The sequence below is a fragment of the Sarcophilus harrisii genome, chromosome 4 (assembly GCF_902635505.1).
Source record: "Sarcophilus harrisii chromosome 4, mSarHar1.11, whole genome shotgun sequence".
Classification (NCBI taxonomy): Eukaryota; Metazoa; Chordata; class Mammalia; order Dasyuromorphia; family Dasyuridae; genus Sarcophilus; species Sarcophilus harrisii.
The window spans coordinates 359,453,823-359,477,504 of NC_045429.1; the positions used below are offsets into that span (position 1 = coordinate 359,453,823).

The 23,682-nt window shown below is 36.4% G+C and overlaps 1 protein-coding gene across 12 annotated transcripts in view; it reads right to left on the reverse strand.

Annotated features, from left to right (window-relative positions):
* The window catches only part of ARHGEF11 (Rho guanine nucleotide exchange factor 11), a 153,317-nt gene that overhangs the window by 65,801 nt on the left and 63,834 nt on the right, over nt 1-23,682 (reverse strand). For 10 of the 12 annotated variants that reach the window (XM_031966802.1, XM_031966811.1, XM_031966801.1 and 7 more), the window contains 8 exons: nt 13,030-13,062; nt 12,376-12,390; nt 11,698-11,789; nt 10,670-10,768; nt 6,129-6,178; nt 5,059-5,116; nt 4,244-4,422; nt 3,400-3,471 (listed from right to left, as the gene is read on the reverse strand). In XM_031966802.1, the coding sequence (XP_031822662.1) occupies nt 3,400-3,471; nt 4,244-4,422; nt 5,059-5,116; nt 6,129-6,178; nt 10,670-10,768; nt 11,698-11,789; nt 12,376-12,390; nt 13,030-13,062 (598 nt within the window). The remainder of the gene's footprint in view (nt 1-3,399; nt 3,472-4,243; nt 4,423-5,058; nt 5,117-6,128; nt 6,179-10,669; nt 10,769-11,697; nt 11,790-12,375; nt 12,391-13,029; nt 13,063-23,682) is intronic. The other 2 variants (XM_031966808.1, XM_031966809.1) reach the window with 2 other exon arrangements.

The following is a 23,682-nucleotide window of genomic DNA, read 5'->3' on the forward strand; positions in this document are numbered from 1 at the left end:
TTCATTTTTGAAAAGGAACACTATCATTATGGAGTGATATCTTGACTTGCATGCGAATTGAATTTAAGTAAGGAAGAGGTATACTAAGTTGTTGACCTCACTTTTCCAGTCATCAAAATCCAGTGGTAAGTCAGAATGACTAGTGATGGCCCAGGATGCAGTGGACGACTATGGCATCTTAGATGTCTGATCAAGCTCTAAGCTCCCCATAAGACCTGCATTAGCTACCTTCATGGCATTCAAATTGTTCTCATCTGCCCATTTCATTGGAATAAGTCTTTATATGCTTGGAGTAGATAACTCCCTAACTCATTGATGGATTTTAAAGCTGCTGCTATATGGGGTATTTGTGGAGGACTAGCACTTTGGTGTGAGAGTCTGCCAAGCCCTTTTCAGAGCTGCTCGTCTACTTTTGGTGTCCACCTATACTCCATCTCTCAGCTATGGCTCCAAGAAGCTAAAGCATGACAGAGACCACACTCCAATAAAACCATCTTGGAACACAGGCTAAACCAGGTTGAGGATAATTAATATAATTTAATTATTCCCAATAGGGCAATACCTTAGTTTCCAATTTCTGGATACTATTTAAAAGAGTTGCTCTAAATATTTTTGTACATATCTTTCCCTCTTTCTTTTATCTTTTTGGATTGTAAGCCTAATAGCTAAGCCAATGCATAGGTTAATTAACTTCTGAGCATAGTTCCAAATTCTTTCCTAGAATGGGGCCAACCCACAACTCTACCAACAATGTACTAATTTGCCTGTTTTTTCCTAGTCCTTCTAATATTTGTCCTTTTCAACAGTCTTTTGAGCCTAATCTGGAACCTCAGAATTACTTTGATTTTAGGGCAGGTTGATGGTATAGTGTATAAAGCACCAATCCTAGAGTCAGAAGAACCTGAGGTCAAAGCCAGTCTCAGACACTTAGTGTATGACGCTGGACAAGTCATTTGAAAACCAACTGTTTTTCCCCTCTCCCCCAAAGAATTGCTTTAATTTGTATTTCTCTAATTATTAATTATGTGGAATGTTTTTTTCACAAGGTTGTTCATTTTCTTTTGCCATTTATGTATTAAGTGGTTCCTTTTTCTTATAAATTTGAATCAGTTTCTTAGAAGACTCAAAGAAATCTAATATAAAGTTTTTCCTAACTGCCCTTTTCTCTTCTAAAAGGTTTAAATTTTGTATAATTAAATCTGTTTCATTTTGTGTAATCCTCTCTGTTATTTGTTTAGTCATGAGTTCTATATACAAAAGGTATGTTTTCCCTCACATTTGTTTAAGGTGTATTTTTTGTAATATCTCAGTATGTATTCATTTGGAGCTTATCTTGGTTTATGGTGTAAGGTGCTGATCTAAATCCAATTTCTATCATATTGCTATTCAGTTTTCCAACAGTTTTTGTCAAGTAAGTTTTTCCCCCATAACTGTGATCTTTACACCAAGATAAGGTCAAAATGGGTTCATGACCTAGGCATAAAGAATGAAATTATTAATAAATTAGAGGAACACAGGATAGTTTACCTCTCAGACCTGTGGAAGGGGAAAGACTTTATGATCAAAGAAGAACTAGAGATCATTACTGATCACAAAATAGAAAATTTCTATTATACCAAACTGAAAAGTTTTTGTACAAACAAAACTAATGCAGACAAGATTAGAAGGGAAGCAACAAACTGGGAAAATATTTTTACAGTCAAAGGTTCTGATAAAGGCCTCATTTCCAAAATATATAGAGAATTAACTTTAATTTATAAAAAATCAAGCCATTCTCCAATTGAAAAATGGTCAAAGGATATGAACAGACAATTCTCAGATGAAGAAATTGAAACTATTTCTAGTCATATGAAAAGATGCTCCAAGTCATTATTAATCAGAGAAATGCAAATTAAGACAACTCTAAGATACCACTCAGATTGGCTAAGATGACAGGAAAAAATAATGATAATTGTTGGAGGGGATGTGGGAAAACTGGGACATTGATGCATTGTTGGTGGAGTTGTGAACGAACCCAACCATTTTGGAGAGTAGTTTGGAATTATGCTCAAAAAGTTATCAAACTGTGCATACCTTTGATCCAGCAGTGTTACTACTGGGCTTATATCCCAAAGAGATTATAAAGAAGGGAAAGGGACCTGTATGTGCACGAATGTTTGTGGCAGCCCTTTTTGTAGTGGCTAGAAACTGGAAACTGAATGGATGTTCATCAGTTGGAGAATGGCTGAATAAATTGTGGTATATGAATATTATGGAATATTATTGTTCGGTAAGAAAATGACCAACAGGATGATTTCAGAAAGACCTGGAGAGACTTACATGAACTGATGATGAGTGAAATGAGTAGGACCAGGAGATCATTATATACTTCAACAACAATACTATATGATGACCAGTTCTGATGGACCAGGCCATCCTCAGCAACGAGATCAACCAAATCATTTCCAATGGAGCAGTAATGAACTGAACCAGCTACGCCCAGAGAAAGAACTCTGGGAGATGACTAAAAACCATTTCATTGAATTCCCAATCCCTATATTTATACCCACCTGCATTTTTGATTTCCTTCACAAGCTAATGGTACAATATTTCAGAGTCTGATTCTTTTTATACAGCAAAATAACGTTTTGGTCATGTATACTTATTGTGTATCTAATTTATATTTTAATGTATTTAACATCTACTGGTCATCCTGCCATCTAGGGGAGGGGGTGGGGGGTAAGAGGTGAAAAATTGGAACAAGAGGTTTGGCAATTGTTAACGCTGTAAAGTTACCCATGCATATATCCTGTAAATAAAAGGCTATTAAATTTAAAAAAAAAAAAAAAAAAAAACCTGTGATCTTTGGGTTTATAAAAAACTATGCTACTATGCTTACTTCTTTCTGAATTTTGTGTACCTAATCTGTTCCACTGATTGATGTTCTCATTTAACATATGAGGAAACTGAGGCTTTGAGAAGTTATTGATTTGTCCATGGTTACAAAATTATTAGGTCTTGAATTTAAACTTAGGTTTCTCCTAACCCCAAGGTCAGGTTTCTTTTTAGTATATAGGAGTACTTTACTGTAGTTAGAAGTTAGTGAAAATAAAAATACAATTGTTTTTCCCTTATAAAGTCCACAAACTCCCTGAAACACATCTTTATCTGTGGACCCCAAATCTGTGGACCTGCAATATACCAAGATGCCTCTATGCTTCTACTGTGACTATAACTTGATGTGTGAGCCATGCAAAACAGAGATTGCTCAATTCAAGTTGTTCCCTCTCAGAAACACTGCTTACACTTTTCTGAAGAAGGATATTTTTGGTTGTCTTAATTGGTACCCAGGCCACTTTCAAAGGGAAGGAAAGAAGAAGGGAGAACATAAGTGGAGACTATGGCCCAGGGAGGCAATACCTGTAACTCCTTCTCCTCCTGTCTCAGCATATTTATTAAGATCTGGTTGGCATGCTTCTGTACTTCAGGATCCTAGAACAGAAGAAATACTAGTGGTAAGCTTAAGAGGTTCACATTGGAACCTTGGGTCCCTCCTATCTATTAATCCCAAGAGATAATAGTCAAGAAATGGTTTTATTATGGGCAGATTCTGCATCATAAATACGTTCTACAATCCTGGACCAGTCACATGTTTCCCCTTCTTTATATCTCATTTTTGTGAACCTCTTCACTAAAGCTTTTTTTCCTCTTGCATGGAACTGCTATCCTTCTTTTCCTAATTCAAATCTGTCTTTCTCCTTCGCAAATTTACTTTCCTCCTTCAAGACATTTCCTTTGAATAAGACCTCTTCTCTTAGTCCCTAGCTCTATTCCATATCCCTTATGCATGAGGTATGAAGTTTTTATCTGCAATCATTTCTATGTCTCTGTATGTCTACTTCTTTGCTTTCTGTATGTCATGCAGAATCCTATCTCATTCACATATCTCTCTTCTCCATCTTAGAATGAGAATCCCCAAGTACAAGCCTCTAAGCATAAGAAGAATTCAATAAATGTTGTTGAGGGAATTAAATTATAGAATTGGATAGTAAACAATAAGGAGGAAACTAAGGTATATAGAAACTACTCCTTTTGAATTATATCTTTATGAATCTATTTCCTTACCTTCCCTCTATATAACTATAATTTAAGCAAAATCCTTTCAATCCTATCTGCTCCCCAACATTATGAAGACGACTTAAAAAAAAAAAAAAAAAAAAAAAAAAGGAGAACTGAGTTTGCAGGGAACAAATGGAACAGTTACCTGCAAGGGCTTGGGCCCTGTGATACGCTGTGGTAGTGGTGGAGGGGGAGGTGGTGGCGGTGGAGGGACAACTGGGATTACCCGAGAAGGTCCTAGGGAGCCCGGGTCCTCTTGAAGTCCAGACACACCAACAGATGAAGTAGAAGAGCCCAGAAGAGTCAATGCTACATAAGCACCAGCTAAAAAAAAAAGGAGGAAAATCATCAAGAAAAAGAATGGTAGATTGTTATTCCCTTCCTTTGAACTTGTAGATCAGCAAATGAACTGTTCTTATTTCATATTTTTTTAATATATTTTCTCCTTGCCATTTCATTCCTATCCTCTTTCTTTCCATGCCTGTTTTTTCTAATTCATTTCCTTCCCCCTCAACCAAACATCTATCTTTTTTAGTGTATCTTCCAACTGGTTAGTCCCCTTCTTCCCTCCTTTAAATCTTTTCTGGCTTGATGCCAGAAGGCCACTTGCATAGACTCAGCTGCTATGCCTCCTAAATAGCTTCCTAAGACTATCTCTCCCCAGGACAGAAAGGAAGGGAAGATTAACTATAAATAGTCTTGGGATTAAGTATCTTGTTATTTTTTACCCCTTTATTGTAGCTCAAAAGTATAATATGAATGATAATAAAGTTATCTGAAGAGAATGATAGTGTCACATTTGAAATGGTAACTGGAAACTGCAGCAGCCTAAGTTGATTACTCCATGTCAAGATTCAAGAACTTAGGCTGCCTGCTTTCTCTCCCCTCTTCCCTAACTCAGTCCATGCTAGTCTATTCACTCCCTGGTTCTTTTCAACTGACCAACTCTTTCCAACTCACATTTGATGAGCTTCACTACTTCCAAGTGTGAACTGTTAGTCACCATGGTGCCATTTACCTGTTGAAAGTTAGAAAAGAGTATCAGGCTGTAGACTCAACCCCATGTGATTTTGGTAAAACTCCCTATTACCTCCAAATAAACCCTGCCCAATACTAATCATTCTTTCTATTTTTAAGGAGCTTTACTCCAGCTTGCATTGTAAATTTTGTTCCTACTCATGCCTGTCTTGTTTCCTTTTAGTACTAAAATTTGCTTCATGTAGTCTGCAGCTGACTGTATTTGGGGTCTTTCCAATGCTTACAAAGCTGTAAGCATTTATATTTTAAATAGCCTTTTACAACACTAGTTATGAATGCTGTACCATGAAGAGCAAAGTTGTTGATTGACCTAGTCCCTTGCAGCACTTGTATAATGAAGCCTATTCCAACTCTTAGTGTCTCTGCAATGACTCTAAGATCCTCCTATGGAAAAAAACAGCATAAGAGGAGCTAGGTGAATCACAGAATGCCAGAGCTGGAATGTCCTTCAGAGATCAAGTAGAAATTGACCCCAGCTAGCTGCATACTGAGAAAACCACTAATCAACATTATCCTGTCGTATTGTATTTTGCTAAACATCTCTCCATTCTGTTTAAATTGGGTTCCAAAGTATGAATAGACACTTCTGATCTAAACCCTTCTTTTTGCAGATGACAAGACTGAAACCCAAAGAAGGTTGGCAAACTCTGCAAGTTCATTCACTTTAGCAGCAGAGCCAAGGTTGGAAGCCACATCTTCTGACTTCCAGAAGGGATGACTAAAAAGGAAGAAGACTGACTGATCCTCATCTACCAGACTCCCTGAAGCAGTTCAATGGGCTCACAGAGGAGATAGAAATGGAACAAAGGTGTCTTGGTTATTAGTCCTCTCCCTCTTGGTATACACACAGCACCTTCTCTACTTCTTTCCTACCCAAACATTTCCTACTCTTCACTCAAAGGTGGATGATCCTCTTTTCTAACTGGGACAAATGGAAAGCATAAAGAAAAGTTGCTTAGTCCCTCTTGCCACCTGTCTGGAAGTTGACTCACTTTGATGATCCGGTCACCCTCCTTTACACCAGCTTTCATGGCTGCACCTCCTGTAATGAAAAGACAATGTATAATCAATTTCTCCCATAGACTTCTAAATCAACTTCACTGACCTGACCAGATACCACAGATTCACCCATGTGTATCTTCCCTTTGCCCAAATTTTATCTCATTTGATTTTGCCTTAGCTGGTGCCTCTGGGGCCAGAGTTTTAAGCCCTGCTATCTATTACACAGTCCAGTACCTCTATTGCCTCACTGATAAGAAGTCCAGCTTTCATTATAGCCCCTGAATTATCTGAAATTTCCTTTTTTTTTTTTTTTTTCCATTTCTACTGCTCAGCCTGGATGAAAGGATTAAGGTGATGGGAGGAGAGAGGGAGGGGTGAACTCGGCAGGTAGTAAGGGCCAGATACAGGGAAAGAATGAATCAAGAAGGAATGAATTTGAATAAGGATTGTGTCTGACAACCTTCGGTTCAAACAAAAATTACTTCTTAATAAAGCATTCTTGACCATTTTCCCCAGAGTGAAGAATCAAGAGCTGATTGTATTAAAGATGACTAACAACTTCATTTACATAATGCTTAAGGTTTAAAAAGTGCTTTCCTAAACAATCCCCTTCTGAGAAGATTGCCTAAGTGTCAATAATCCCATTTTCTAAATAAAAAAAAAACTAAAGCTCAGAAAGATGATTTGACTTATCCAAAGATACACAGATAATAAAAGTCAGAACCAGGACTGCTACCTAGATCCTTCTAAACAAATGAATGAATGAAGAATTTTATTAAGTGCGAAGCACTAGTGATAACAAATTAAAAAAAAAAAAAAAAACCACAGTCTGTGCTCTCAAAAAGGCTTACATTCTACTAAAGGAAATAACACATATGGAAGGCTTCAATTACAAGTCAGATGGAAAAATTCCAAGATCTTCAGTACCCTTCTAGTTCTAAAAAAAACTGCTCTACCTTTATACCATACTGCTTCTAATTCTCAAGTAATAAAATATTCAAAGAGTACATCTTGCTTTTTACCTATTGAACATTTCAAACTGGATATCTCATATGCACCTCAACTCATGTTCAAAAATTTTTTCTCCCCAAACCACTCCTCTTTATTATTTTTATCTTGCACCAACTATCCTTCTATACCCAATTTTGCAACCCTTACTGTCATGCTGGACTCTTCATTCTCCTTTATCCCACAAGTCCACTCTATTGTCAAATCTTGACATCTTACACATCCCCCCTTCTCTCCATTCTTGCAGCTGAGCAACTGAATCAAGGTTGGAAAAAGTAATTTAGGGCTAGGTTATAAAGAGCTCCCAATTGCCTGTTGTTTAGAATTTAAAGTGTTTGATAATGTCAGTCCCATCCTATCTTTTAAGTCTTATTATACATTACGGTTTATTCAACCTGGTCTTCTCACTGGTCCTTATATATGACTCTTAGCTCCTTGACTTTATGCTAGATGTCACCTACACCTGAACACATTCTCTTTTTACACTCTGCCTCATAATATCCCCAGCTTCTTTCATGGCTAAGCTTAAGCTTCTATATAGGAAGCCACCTTGATTCCCCCATCTTTTAGTGACTATATCTTTTAGAGCTGGAGAGAAACTGAGGTCATCTAGTCTGACTCCTTCAAACTGCATCTCAGAAAGGTTAAATGACTTGCCCACAGAACACAACTAGTACCAAGAGGCTAGTCTTATTAGCTCCCAGTCCTGTATGTTACCCACTACACCTTATGTTGTCTCTTTCTTAGGTTGTTAACCTTAGGAAGGCAGAAACCACTTTTATCTTTGTATACCCAGGGCCTCCTATGCCCCGAACTTAACAGGCACTTAATAAATGCCTACTGATTGATTTCCACTGAATAAAGAATCAAGTGACTAAGTTTGAACTGGCAGTGGGAAAGAATGAGGTTGTACAGCAAGAAGATCTCTCTGGATGTGAGCTTTAAAAAAAAAAAAAAAAAAAAAAAAAAAGCATGTTTTTCTATAAAGACATCAAAAAGAAAAAGAGAAAAAAAGATCCTTCTTGACCTTGACTATAATCACAGAATCTCAAAGGAGTCCTCTCATGTGACTAACTACACAGTTATCTGATTCAACCCCTATCTCAATAAAGATTCCTTCTAGTGTCCCTGATAAGTGGCCACCTCCCTGCTAGGAAACTTCTAATGAGAAGGAGCCCATGCCCTCCAGGTTCAGCCTTTCTATGTTGATAGTTTCATTTTTAGAGTTTCACCTTCCAAATGCCTTTCTGCCTTTACTCACTGTTTCTACTTTGCTCTTTGTTGACAAAGAGAACAAATCAAATTCTTTTACTCTATGACATCACTCCTGCTTGGAGAAGGAATATAATAACTTCATACTATTTGGTGTTTTGCTTAATTAATAGAAAATCAGAAGGTGGCAGAGAAATCTAGTAAACATATGCAGGTTGAGAGAATGAGCATCAATTGGGGAATAGCTGAATAAATTATGGTATGATTAGGACTGAATACTATTGTTCTGTAAGAAATGATAAGCAGAATGCTCTCAGAAAAGCCTCAAAAGTCCTCCAGTTAAATGTATTTTGTACAAAGCAATAGCAATATTGCGGGATGATCAGCTATGAATGGCTTTGATATTCTCAGCAATACAAAGATCAAAACTATTCTGAAGGACTTCTATGAAAACTGCTATCTATACCCAGAGAAAGAACTGATTGTCTGAATACAGATTGAAGCATACTTTTTCACTTTGTTTTCCCTGAGGAATTTTTTGGGGAGATGGAGTGAGAATATCTTTTTGCCACAACATGATTTTTTATGGAAATGTTTTGCACAATTATACATGTACCTTCTCAATAGGGGAGGAGTAGGAGAAGGAGGAAGGGAGAGAATTTGAAACTCAAAGTTTTAAAAACATGTTAAAACTTTTACTTGTAACTGGGTATTAAATACATGGGAAAAAAATTTCAAATACATAAATATACCTATAACAAGAAAAAGGAAACTCTAAGCTGAGTTCCTTGAGCTTTTTGGCCATATTAAATTCATGATCACCTTAAAACTTTAATCTTCTCATAGAAAATTCATTCCCAAAGCAGGGGAAAATATCTTCTAGAAACTGATACCATTATACACTGACATCAGATTCTTATCCTGCCCTCCCTGGGTCCACCATAATTCTTGAGTTTCTGTGGAATGGTGCAAAGAAAGATTGAGGCCTGCTGGGATTGCATCTACTGAAGTATTTTAAACATGCTAGCAATAATGACTGCCAGTCAGTATTACTAATATTCAAGTCACTGCTACAAAAGTCTTGGAGGAAAAAGATAGCCTTTATAGTTCTAATCCCTTTATTTCTGAAAATAAATCTGACACTTATAGTGCAAATCTAGATAACATCCTTAGATAATTTACACACAATTGTCACAAACAGACAATTTCTTCATTATCTTTTCACCACTTCATCCTAAAATTTTCTCTGAAACTGACTGGGAAAAATTATTTTTTCTCTTCCATCTTGTGGTGTGGGTGAAAGAAGTGCTAATGAAGGACTGAGTGATTCTCAGTACTAAAGTTTTACCCTCAAAAGTTCAAAATCAATCCAATCCCTGTCCCAGCTCATAACCTCTCTCCTCCCACTTCACTACTCCTCAGTCATCTCCATTCTTCTCACCCTTTTCTACCACCACCTGCCCTCCAATCTCAGTTATACCTAGACTTGTCCTCCTGAATAACAGCATCTCTCTTTTTTAAGAGAACTTTCATAGGCATTTTTACTTGATTCATTTGCTGGCTGCTACCCCCTATTTGTGTCTAGCCTTCCCCACATGTTACCTAGGCACATCTAGCTGTTTCTCTTCTGTCTCAGACTGTTTCTGAAATTCCATCTCTTTTAGGAAGCCTTCCTAAACTTCTCATAGTAAGATAATATCTTTGTCTACTGAAATAATAAGAGCTTCCAGAGGTGCTTTCCTCCTATTTGCCTTTTGCTTGTCAACCTCATTTTTGTAACATTTTTCCCCCCAAGAACCTCATAGGATAATCATTGTGCAGGTATTATTACATTTAAGAAGCTCAGAATTAATCTCATTTGAAGACTTTTTTCTACATATGCCTTAGTACTACCACTAAATCAATGTGGCTGACTTTTTTCTACAATACTGAGCACAACGTGTACTGATAGATTCAAAAAAAACCTTCTGCCTTTTGGCATTCTTTTGGTCCAATTGGTCAGGGGCTATTCTTTTCTTTCTGCAATTTTCCAGTAGGGATAAATCAGTAGTAAGCTGAACCCTCGGACACTCTGCCTAGTGGTTTGGATTCTTGGGGGTAAGATGTTTCTCCAATCTCCTCTACTCTTGGAAACAAGCCAAAACAGTTCATGTCATCTTGGCAGCCTGTCTCTTCCTCCCTCCCTTCCCTTAATATGTGATTAAAAACACTTTGAAAAGAATAAAATACATGCGAAGTGTTATCATCATCATCATCATCATCATCATCATTATTATTATTATCCTCCAGGTAGGGAGGAGAAGACAATCACCAGGCCGGACTGACTGCACCAGGACAATGCGATCACCACTGACTGTGAAGCCAAAGCCATGCTGGTCCTTCTGGATGATGACACACCGTTGAACAAGACCTGAAAAAGGGAAAGAGAGAAGGGCAGAAAGGGGATCAGGGACTTCAATCACCTATTAACCAGGGAAGAAGCAGGAAGTGAGGAGTTGAATAGTTTGGGTAATGGAGCCATGTTCAGCCCAAGAAAAAGTACCAGGGGACTGTCCTTCACAAAACTTTTTTGGACTAATTAGGACAGATGGTAATTTCCCCTAGGCCTATCCTGTCCAAACATGCAAGTAACTGTAGTGATCCTAAGACCAATGACCTCTAAATGTGTGTGCCATTTTCTTATATAAAACGTATCTTATCTTATAAAAGCATTCAAACTATGTATTCTCTCCTTGTTTGTATGAGACTAACCAAATTATAAATGGAAGATGTTAGGTTGCTGGTAGGAGCATACTAAATAGCCTTCTTGGGGCATTAGGGCTCAGTAATTCCCAGTAATAACTACAAGATTTGATAAAATCTCCATTGTACCAACTGAATGATGCTCTCCATTTCTGTCTGTCCAAATTGACACAGGTCATTCAAAATGACCTTTGTCTATTATTCCATACTTCACCTACTATTATCAACAAAATAAAGCCAGACTCGGCAAAGATTTTTTTTTTTATAGCTGAAAGAGACTTTACTAACCATCTAGTTTGTCATTTTCAAAGTCACCAAACTCTAGATAAGTAAAAATAGTTCCCCCTGACTCTATATATATATATATATATATATATATATATATATACACACACACACACACACACACACACACACATCCCTTTTATCAAAAAGGTAACAGAGAACATGACTCATTGAATATTATTGTATAGGGTGTGAATACTGATTATATAAGCTTCTGATATATGTGGATCTACATTTGGGAGTAACAACCTGTGTGTATGTTCAAGTAGTTATAAGCAGGATATTTTTGTATTTGTGATCCAGAGTGATTACCTGTGGTCTCACAGGGGTCAGAAGATTGGCGATGGTGGTCAGAGGTCTTTTGCTCAGAGACTGAATCACTCAGCGAAGACAGGTTACTTAACCTAGAGAAATGAGAGAGAGAGGGGGGAGGGAGAGAGAGAGGAGAGAGAGAGGGAGAGAGAGAGGAGAGAGAGAGAGAGAGAGAGAGAGAGAGAGAGAGAGAGGGAGAGAGAGAGGGAGAGAGAGAGGGAGAGAGAGAGAGAGGGAGAGAGAGAGAGAGAGAGAGAGAGAGAGAGAGAGAGGGAAGAGGGGGAGGGGAAGAAAAGGCAAAGGAAAAAGGGGAAAGAGAGTGGAGAGAAGAGGAAAAAGAATAAAAAGGAAGAGAGGAAGACAAAAAGAGAACAGGAGAAAAAAGAGAGAGATGAGATAAGGAAACCTAAGTTGACAATGCCTAAGGGGATGCCCACCCAGAGCAGGTAAGATAGACTAACCATCCCACCCCAAACCCTGCTCAACCCAGGGAGAATAAAGCAGATAAATCAATATCCGTGACAACATAGCTCTCCAGAATCCTAGAGTAGTGGAACTGGTATGATGCCTCTAAAACCCAACAGAGATAAAAAACAGTTACAGTCCCTCCCAGCATTAGGAGGAAGTAAAAGTCAACAAAGAGAAAGAGATGAGGGCTCACACACTGTGGAGTCTTACCAGGATGTAATAGGGCTGATGAAACAGAACGAAGCAGCAAAGAGAATGAATGTGGGGAAAAGACAGGGAAAAAACAAACAGCTCATTAGTTTTGTGAAATGGTTTACAAAGGGAAGGGAACACCAAAATGTAGGCAAGGCTGGATCAAAAAGAGAACATGCAAAAGGCAGGGGATGGCATCAATTAGAAGATAACAACCTTCCCACTTTATTACTTCCTTTTTATTCCTGAAAATGCCACCTGTCTAAAAGGGAATGAAATTTCCAGAAGGCAAGTAAACATTTGTTGGTAGCTTATGGAATAAGTTGAATTCTCTGCATTTTTTTTTTTCTGAAGGAGGGGGAAGGGGCAATGATTTCAGTTTCTGAAATTTGTTTCATGGTAAGGTGCACACGTCCAACTCTTCCAGATTGTTCTAGGGATGACTAAAAGAACTAAAAACTATAAAATCCATGTATTCCTAGGCCATTGAGCCAGATCGTGGGTATTGTGACTATAATCAGAGGGAGTCTCTGACTTTAATTTCTTCTTTAATCCTCATTCTAATTGGTCCTTGAAATTTCTGAGCTATAAAGAAATGGGAATATGAGTTACTTAGTCCCCACAACTGCTACTGCCATTTAAAAGATTTCTTATTCTCAGCATTCCTCTTACCTTGATAACTGAGACTGCTTTTTACTGGCTGGTCTAAGAGAGATCAAAGGGGTGCCAAAGAAGAAAATATTGTAGAGCCCAGGAGGCATCGATATAGGACAAGAGGGGAAAAAAAGAAGAAAAGGGAGAGAGAACACAAGATATTAACTAGACAAGACAGTAAAGACGTAAAATCATAAGAAATATACATGGGACAGGGTTAGTGTCTGTTTTTTTGAGGCAGTGTTCTTCATAGCTAGATCTGGCCAATGATGACCCTAAAAGAGCAATCTGGAAATTACCCTGTGGCCAGTAACATAACTTATATTTAAGAAATCAAATGTATATGAACTTTGTAAAATTACACATTTCCATGTAAAAATAACAGGAAAAAAGTTTATATATGAAAATAATGAAAATCATTTTTACTACGTAGTTTTTTTTGAAAGTACATGTTAAATTTAATATGTTAATAAATTTAACATCAATATCAACATTGTGTCTACCTTTGAACTTATTTCTGTTCTCTCCTGTGATGTTTAAATTTTTTTTCTTTTTCTTTTATAACACTACTCTCTTTCAATACCTTGTAACATATAATCAGGTAAAACAAATATCCACATTGTCATTGGTCCCTGAGGAATTGCATTTCTCATTTCATAGCTCTAGTTCATTGTCTTTTGGCCAAGAAGCCTGAACTTTCTGGAGCTGTGACTAGTTGTTTCACTGATGAAAGTGCTCAAGTTTTTCACTGTCATTTTCCTTTTCATTATTGTATTTATTGTATATTGTACAGCTTGTTCTGGTTATGTTCATTTCATTCTTCATCAATTCATGTAAGTCTTCTTCATGTTTCTCTGAATCTACCCCTTTCATTATTTCTCACAGCACAATAATATTCAATTACATTCATATGCCATAACATACTTAACCATTCCTCCATTCAATGGGCACCAAGTTCTGTTTTCAATTCTTTGATGTGAGTGATACTAAAACTTTATACATATGAGATCTTTCCCTGTGTCACTGATCTTTTAAGGGTAGATGTCTAGTCATAATACCATTGTACTGTGCAGAATACACAGTTTAATGACTTTTGGGGCAGAGCTCCAAAATGATTTCTAGAATGGTTCATTCTAATTGACAGCCCCACTGATTAGTCCACTAATATATCTGTCCTTCCACAACCTCTTACAGAAATTGCATTCCCCTTTTATGTCAACTTTTTCAATCTCATAGATACAAGATGGAATTTCAATGATGTTTTAATGACCATTTCTTTTATAGGTCATTAGAGCATCTTTTCATATGTTAGGTACACTGGGAACAACAAGTAAAATCCTTGAATTAAGATTTTACAAGTCAAGTAAGAGGAATACTTGCCCACTGCTCTTACCATGAATCTTTTACTCTAAGTGATTAAAGGTAGCCTTTGGTAAGCTGAAAAAGTGCTCAGGAAGAAAACAATATGAAATAGCCAACTGAAAGAAACCAAAAAGTACTACTTAGCTGGGTTCCATTAATTATGGACCTCCATATCTGAAGTTAGTAGGTTCCTTTTCTGGTTTAAGACCTCTAAGAGTTTGTATAAAAAAGATTAAGCAGTTGGAAATGTAAAAACCACTCCCCTTCTTAAAAACAAATGTAGTTTTCAACAATGTATTTTGCACCTATAAAGCCAAAAAATTCTTTTTTTAAAAAGTGCAGTTAGGCCTATTGTCTCTTTTTTTTTTTTTTCTTACAACTACTACATGAGGCAAATAGGGAAGAAATCAATATATTCATTTTACAAATCACTAAAGTTAGCTCCACTATTTGAGTGAGTCAAAAGCAAAAAAAATCTTATGGGCTCTCAGCTCAATGCACATACAGCAGTACAGCTATGTCTTGCCAATTTCAAAAAAGAATAGGAGAAACCTAGAAGCTGCAACTTTGTTGAAACTTCTAATCAATTCTCTAGGGCACGGAGATATCAAGTAACTTATCCTGGATGTGCATTTACTGTTTGTCAGCCTGTAATGCTTGAACCCTGACCACAAAGCCCCACCTCCATCTACCATGTGGTATAAATGGTGGTCATAATGATAATAATCATGACAGCAACAGCTAATATTTGTATCATGTTTTTAAGTTTGCAACATTTTACATACATTATCTCATTTGGTTATCACATTTATCTTGGTGGTAGATACTTCAAGTACCATTATCTCCATTTTATAGATGAAGTAACTAAGGCTATGAGGTTAAGAGACTAATCCATGGTTCTATAGATTATAAATGTCAGAAAGGTCACATATATATTAAAATAGTCACAGCAGCACTTTTATGGTAGCAAAGAAATGGGCATCTATTGGGAAACAAATTTTATCATGTGAAAATAATGGAATATAACTGTGCTACTAATAAGAAATAACAATTATGAAGTTTGGATTAGAGAGACAAATTAGAGAACTAATACAATAGTACAGATTATAAAGATATCATAGAAAACAACTCATACAATTTGGTAACTGACTAACTAGATACAATTGGCAAAAATATCGAAATATGGCAATAGTCACTGTTGGAGACATTTTGGAAAGAGAACCACAATATTACATTGTTGACAGAGCTGTGAAATGGCATGACCATTCTGGAAATCAATTTAGAATTAAGCAAACAAAGTCACCAAAATATTCAGACTCTTTGAACCAGAATTCATTACTGAGCTCATTAATGACCAAGGAAATCATTGATAAGAAAAATGTTTCCAAATAATCCAAAATATTTATAGCAGCATTTTTTGTGGTAGTTAAAAACTGAAAACAAAATTATAAGCACATCAATTAGGAAATGGCTAATCCAATCATGCTACTGTACTACAAATGGATGAAATGGAATACTATTATGCTGTAAGAAATGTGTGTGGTGAATACAAAGCTTATATGAACTGATACAGAGTGAAGTAGAGCCAAGAAAATAATGTACACAATGATCACAATGTAAATGAAAAAGAACAATGGCATACCAAAAAAATCAAAATTTAAAAGATTAACTTTCAATAGTTTTCCTTATTAGCTATATAATAAAATATAAACTCCTTAAACTGACATTTGAGGCTCTCTATAATTTGGTTCCTTGGCATATCTTTCTAGCTTTATTTCACACTACTTTTCTTTTTACACTCAGAATATCTGCCAAACTGGACTACTAATTATTCCTAAATCTTTTCCTGTGATTCTCCTACTTTTATATACTGGCAGCCTATATCCTATGCCTGAAATGTATTCTTTCTAAATTAACTTCATCTGTTGAAATTGCTTTTTAAAAATTGAAGTCCTATTCAAATGCTGATTTAAAAAAAAAAAAAAAAAAGCTTTTCTTTGGTTTTTCAAAATGACTATTAAGCGCTTTCCTTGCAATTTTTCTAAAGCATTCTAGATGTTATTTATCTGTATCAAATTCTTTTGTCAGGTATCTTTTTCAAGTCAGTTGAACTAAATTGATGCCGAGATTCTTTACACAACTCAAATTCTGATTCTATGGCAAGTACCATAGTTAAGTGAATTTAATATTTACAGCTCAGAATGGAGTTTATCTAACTTAACTCTTGCCTTCCATTTTAGAGAAGAGGGAAAGATAAGGAAAGCCTGGATACCACTGCATAATAGCATCTATTAAGCACTTTTCCCAAGGTAGCAGTCTAGTAAGAAGAGTTCTGGAGATATCTGGATTTTGTTCTTTGCTCTAACACACTGAATGTATGATAACAGTCATCACTCAACCTCAATTAGCCTCAGTTCCCTATCTGTAAAAGGAAAACAGACCAAGCTCTACTCAGAGAGTATTTCCAAATGACATACAGTGATAGGAGGGGAACTTTAAGACACACTTGGTCATCTGATTACTCACAGCCTATACCCAAGCTCAAAGTTCAGTTAATGAAATAAGAGAAGGGACAACTAACACAGGCAAATAGGTTTTAATGTGCTATATACCTTTCTAAAGTGTTAGCTAGTGGAATCAGAAAGCCAGCGGGCTATTAGCTGGCCAAAGATCAGTGAGACTCTTTAAAAGCATCTGTGAAACAGTCAAAGCAGGAAATAGCTTCAAGATGTATAATATGACCCTTGGCAATCTAGGGTAAACTCATCTATGGAAGAAGAACTCAAGTCTTGAGAGGAGATCATTCTTTGTCATTACCCTTCTTCCTTCCCTAAAGATATCAGGGAATAGAAAGTGGAAGGTATTTCTCCATTTCCCTATCTATCCTCAATCCCTGCTCAATCAGTCAAGACATGTTAAAGAGAAGGATACATGCCCCAGAGGAGAAAGCATATTCTACAGGGAGCAGACTGAATCAGTGGAAGCAGCTACAGTAAGTGTGACCCCTGACAGGAGAGAAGGGAACCAAGTCTGGAAAAGAGGAGTTGCCTCTGGAAGTTGAGAGTCAAGTGTTAGAAAACAAGACTCATCAAACTCAGCTGAGCAATCTTTTCAGGAGCGATGCCGAATCCAAAGTAAGGACATCACAAGAAGAAAAAGGTGATCTGGGCCCTATATTGTCAGAAATATATTATTCAAGCCACAAGTATTCCCTAAACATGTATTCCATTTACCCATTGATGCTATATGTATTTGTGGAGATTGTGCCTCAGGGATACGGGGGTAGTATTTCATAGCTACTCTTCTTTTTTTCCTCAATAGTATATGTAAAGATAGTTTGCAATATTCATTATGTAAGATTTTGTGTTGTGTTGTGTTTCTTACCTCCCTCCTCCCCAAGACAGCAAGCAATCTGATATAGGTTATACCTGTACAATACTTTAAAATCTATTTCCATATTTGTCATGTCGTACAAGAAAAATCAGACCAAAAGGGAAAAAGCCATGAGAAAGCGGGGGAAAAAAAAGGTAAAAATATTATGCTTCAATCCATATTCAGTCTCTAAAGTTCTCTCTGCATGAGGATGATCTTTTTCCATCCCAAGTCTATTGGAATTGTCTTGGATCGCTGCATTGCTGAGAAGAACCAAGTCTATCAGAGCTGATCATCACACAATCTTGCTATTACTGTGCACAACAGTCTCTTGGCTCTGAGTATGAGTATACTCATATGAGCTCTCAGTAAAAATGCTTTTGCTTTGAATTAACTATCTACTGGCTGAATAGTAAAACAAAGTATACCAAAGTGGGCTTATGAACTATAGTTTTTATATTTTAGCACCAAAGAATATAATGATCTTAAGATTTTATCTGTACTCTGGGGGACCCACCTCATAAGTATAAGTTGAAAAGAAAGAGCACTATAGGGCTTTTGAATATAAAATATCTATAAAGCTATGTTTTATATGAAGTACTCCTTTAAAATTATATGTAAATTGAATTATGTTCTTATGATCCAGCAGAACTAAGTAAAGAAACCTTGTAGTAAATCTTGTTAAACAAGAATTTCCTTTAAATAACAAATCCTTCCCTAACCCCATCTGTTTTGTTTTTTAAGTGAATATTTTAATTCAACAAAGATTTAAGTGCCTATTATGTGCAAGATTAAAAAAAAAAATCCTATACTGGATTTCCTCAAGCAGGGCCTATTTATTGGTGAAAGGAATTATAATTTTAAATTTTTATTGCCATTCCACTAAAACCTTACTCTAGTAACTTACTCTCTACAAGATTGTAGCCTAGATTTTCTGATGTTAGGGGAGGGAGAGAGAGAGGAAGAGAGAGGGAGAGGGAAGAGAGGGAGAGGGAGAAGAGGGAGGAGAGGGAAAGGGGGGAGAGGGAGAGGAAGAGGGAGAGGGAGAGGGAGAGGGAGAGGAGAGGAGAAGGAGAGGAGAGGGGGAGAGGAGAGGGGAGAGGAGAGGGGGGAGAAGGAGAGGGGGGAGAGGGAGAGGGGAGAGGGAGAGGGAGGGAGAGGGAGAGAGAACGCGCACGCAAGCGCACAAAGCTCAGGCAACTTGTTAACAAAGCTGACAAGGTTTTTTCAATAGGAAACAAGGAGTGGATTTTAGATGCTAGTCCAGATATAGTCATACAGGTTCATATACAGAAATTTGGCATCAGGTAATGAATTTTTTTTACAATCACAACAATTAATGAAAATCAACTCCTGAAGCTGATTACATTCTGTATGATGAAGAGGAGTACTCAAATACTTAAGAAATTTTTTCTTTTAAGTACTTTTAAGTTCTTTTAAGTACTGAACCATTATTATTACCACATTCAAAAGCCATGATGCAGATATTCCAGAATAATAAAAAATCTCCTAAGAACATATTTTGTGTTTGTGTATTTTTCTTAATGGGGAGTGTGGTAGAGAAGAAAAGATATTTCTCCAATTTTCTTTGCTGAAATTATGTTTAAATAAGTTCCCATTTTCTTTGTTCACATCAGCAGGCACTAATGCCAGATGTTCCAGAAATGTTACGTGGCAAACAAAAGCATATCTTAGATAATTACAAAAAATAAAAACTGTCACAGATAATCCATAAACTTCCCTTAAAACTCTAAATATTAGATTAGGTAGAGTTTGCATTTAGAACTTGCTTGTCCTTGACAACCTGGTTGTCCTTTTCTAACTTACTAGAAGGACCCAAAGCTCTCCAAACCCTAGTATCCTATCCCTTCTAAATTCTAAGAGGTGACTACAGGAGGTTATTCCCAAAGAGAAGGAAGGATAGAAGGAGTCCTTTCCCTGCTAGAAATCTCTCCCTATAGACCCTAGTTTCCTTCCTCCTTCAGCATTTGGTTCAAAATTCCTTTCCATTTAGCATTTATATATTCAGCCTAGAGTTAAATGAGTTCAGCTCTAAGACTCAATTTTCTCCATGATTCCTTTTATCTCTAGCATTTGTCTGCATTGCTCTCCTTCCTTTCTTCCTTTCCTTCCATAAGCATTTATTACTGTCTAGTCTATGCCAAGCAAGCACTGTTAGAAGTTGGGGATACAAAGACCTTAAAAGTGCCTACCCTAAAGAAATTATATTTTGTGTGCACACACACAAACACACACACACGTGCGCACACAGAGTAAAGTAAATGCAAAATGTATCTGCAACACCCCAACTTGAAGAATGTGTCCCACAGGTATAATTTGTGGACTCACATCCTTAAACCATAGCTTTAAAAAGTTCCAAAGTCATCTCTCCCACCCCTTTCCAAAAGATCACAGCATCACAGAATCACAAATTTAAAACTAAAAGGGGCTTCAGAGACCATCTAGTTCAACCTTTTCATTTCACGGATGAGGAAACTGAGGCTTAGGGAAGTTAACCGATTTGTCTGAGGTCACAGAGATGTTAAAATCCAGATATGAATCTGGGTCCTCTGACTTCAGAGTTAGTTTCTTTCTATTGTACTGTGTTGCATGAGCTGCTTTCATTCTTCAAAATACTAAAATTGTCTGGAACTCTGACCTTCAATGTCATGAACACATCTAGCTAAGAAACAGCCAGATGAAACTAGAATATATTTCTTTAGGCTCCTACTTCTCTTGCTGTACCACCAGTTTTAATACAAAGAAGCCAATTTAGAGCTCTCTGAGTCTTCTTCCACCAATTCCTGTGAAAGTCAGGGATAACCAATTAGGATCTGGGCTAAAAATGGCTGACATTTAATCAGAGCTTTGGGGCAATTAAGTGGTGCAGCTGACAGAGTGCTTGGCTTGAAGTCTGGAAGACTTCATTCAAATCTGGCTTCAGATACTTCCTAGCTGTGACACCAGCCAAGTCACTTAACCCTGTTTGCTTCAGTTTCCTCATCTCTAAAATGAGTTGGAGAAGGAAAAGAGTGAACTATTGCAGTATTTCTTCCAAGAAAACTATAAATGAGGTCATGCAGAGTCTAACTGAAAATGACTTAACAAAAACAACTAAAGATTTAAGGTTTGCTGAGCATTTTAACAACATTACTTCATCTGAAAGTCACAACAACCTTAGTTAGACACTAGAGCTATCTTCACATTACTCTAATGTTGTGATTTGCTCACTGGTCTACAACTAGTGCCAGAATAAGGATCGGAACCCAAGTATTCCTCCTGATTCTATGTCCAGGATTTTATTCTCATTATACTAGCTATGCTCCAGAGACCTGGAATGTAAATACAACACCACTCTAAAGCAATCCAAAGTGACAAAGACAAATATGTGACTGCAAGGGAAAGTATAGGGCAAGAGGAGGAATGGGAGAAGGATTAAAAGAAATGTTAAGTGTAGTCCACTCCAGATTCCTGTTAGCTCTGATAAATTTATAGTAGAAAAATAAAAGTCTTTGTTTTCTTTATATGGGCACAACTCTGGATATAAAGTGGCCCCTAAGACATGAATACCAAGAAGCTTTAGGGGTAGTGGTTTTGGAAAATAATATGGTATAGTGGAAACAGTAGTGGATTTGGAATCTCAGGACCTGTGTACAGAAGTTCTGCTTTTTTTTTTTTTAATTAAAGCTTTTTACTTTCAAAACATATGCATAGATAATTTTTCAATTTCACCCTTGAAAAACCTTGTGTTCCAAAAAACTTTTTCCCTTCCTTTCCCTTATCCCCTCTCCTAGACAGCAAGTAATCCTATATATGTTAAACATGTACAATTCTTCTGTACATATTTCCATAATTATTATGCTGCACTAAAAAAATCAAATCAAAAAGGAAAAAAATGGGAAAGAAAACAAAAACCAAGCAAACAACAACAAAAGTGAAAATTCTATGTTGTGATCCACATTCAGTCCCCACAGTCCTCTCTCTGGATGCAGATGGCTCTCTCCATCATGAGACCATTGGAACTGGGCTGAATCATCTTGCTGTTGCAAAAAGCCACAGCCATCAGAATTGATCATCATATAATCTTCTTCTTGCCATGTATAATGTTTTCTTGGTTTTACTCACTTCACTTACCATCAGTTTATGTAAGTCTCTCCAAGCCTCTCTGAAATCATCTTGCTGATCATTTCTTATAGAACAATATGAATTCTTACATTCATATACCATAACTTATTCAAACATTCTCTAACTGAAGAGCACCCACACTCAGCTTCTAGTTCTTTGCCACTACAAAAAGGGCTGCTACAAACATTTTTGCACACATAGATCCTTTTTTCTTTTTTATTATCTCTTTGGGATACAGGCCTAGTAGAGACACTGCTAAATCAAAGAGCATGCACAACTTGATAACCCTTTAAGCATAGCTACAAATTGCTCTCCAGAATGGTTGAATCTACCAACAATATATTAGTGTCCCACTTTTCCCACATTCCCTCTAATATTCATCCTTATCACATCTACTGGTCATCCTGCTATCTGAGGGAGGGGGTGGGGGGGTAAGAGGTGAAAAATTGGAACAAGAGGTTTGGCAATTGTTAATGCTGTAAAGTTACCCATAGATATAACCTGTAAATAAAAGGCTATTATAATTTAAAAAAAAAAATTCATCCTTATCTTTTTCTGTCATCTTAGCCAATATGAGAGGTGTGTAGTGGTACTTCAGAGTTGTCTTAATTTGTACTTCTTTAATCAATAATGATTTAGAGCATTTTTTCATATGTCTAAGTGGTTTTAATTTTTTCATCTAAAAATTGTTTGTTCATATCCTTTGACCATTTATCAATTGGAGAATGGCTTGAATTCTTATAAATTTGAGTCAATTCTCTACATATTTTAGAAACAAGGCCTTTATCAGAACCCTTGGATGTAAAATTTTTTCCTCCAATTTACTGCTTCCTTTCTAATCTTATCTGCATTGGTTTTGTTTATATACAAAAACTTTTTAAAGTTAATATAATCAAAATTATCTATTTTGTGTTCAATAATATATTCTAGTTCTTCTTTGGCCACAAATTCTTTCCTTCTCCACAGATCCGAGAAGTAGACTATTCTTTGTCCTAATTTGCTTATTACAGTCACTCTATGTCTAAATCATGAACCCATTTTGAACCCATTGGTATAGGGTGTTAGATATGGGTCAATACCTAGTTTCTGCCATAGTAATTTCCAATTTTCCCAACAATTTTTGTCAAATTTTTTTTTGTCAAAATCTGTTTTTATCCCAGAATATAGGGTCTTTTGGTTTATCAACTACTAGATTACTATAGTCTTGTAAACCTAAACTATTCCACCAATTGACTATTCTATTTCTTAGCCGTACACCAAACGGTTTTGATGACTGTTACTTTATAATACAGTTTTAAATTTGGTACAGCTAGGCTATCTTCATTTGTATTTTTTTCCTATTAATTCCCTTTTGTTCTTCCAGGTGAACTTTGGTATTATTTTTTCTAGCTCTGTAAAATAATTTCTTGGGAGTTTGATTGGTATGGCACTGAATAAATAGATTAGTATTGTCATTTTTTATTATATTCGCTTGGCCTACCCATTAATACTTGATATTTTTCCAATTGATTAGATCTGACTTTATTTGTGTGGAAAGTGTTTTGTAATTGTGTTCATATAGTTTCTGACTTTTCCTTGGCAGGTAGAATCCCAAATAGTTTATATTATCTACAGGTATTTTAAATGGAATTTCTCTTTGTTATCACTTGCTGCTGGATTTTGTTGGTAACATAAAAATGCTGATGATTTATGTAGATTTATTTTGTATTCTGCAAGTTTACTAAAGTTGTGAATTGTTTCTAGTAGTTTTTTAATTGATTCTCTCAATATACCATCATGTCATCTGCAAAGAGTGTTAATTTGGTTTCCTCG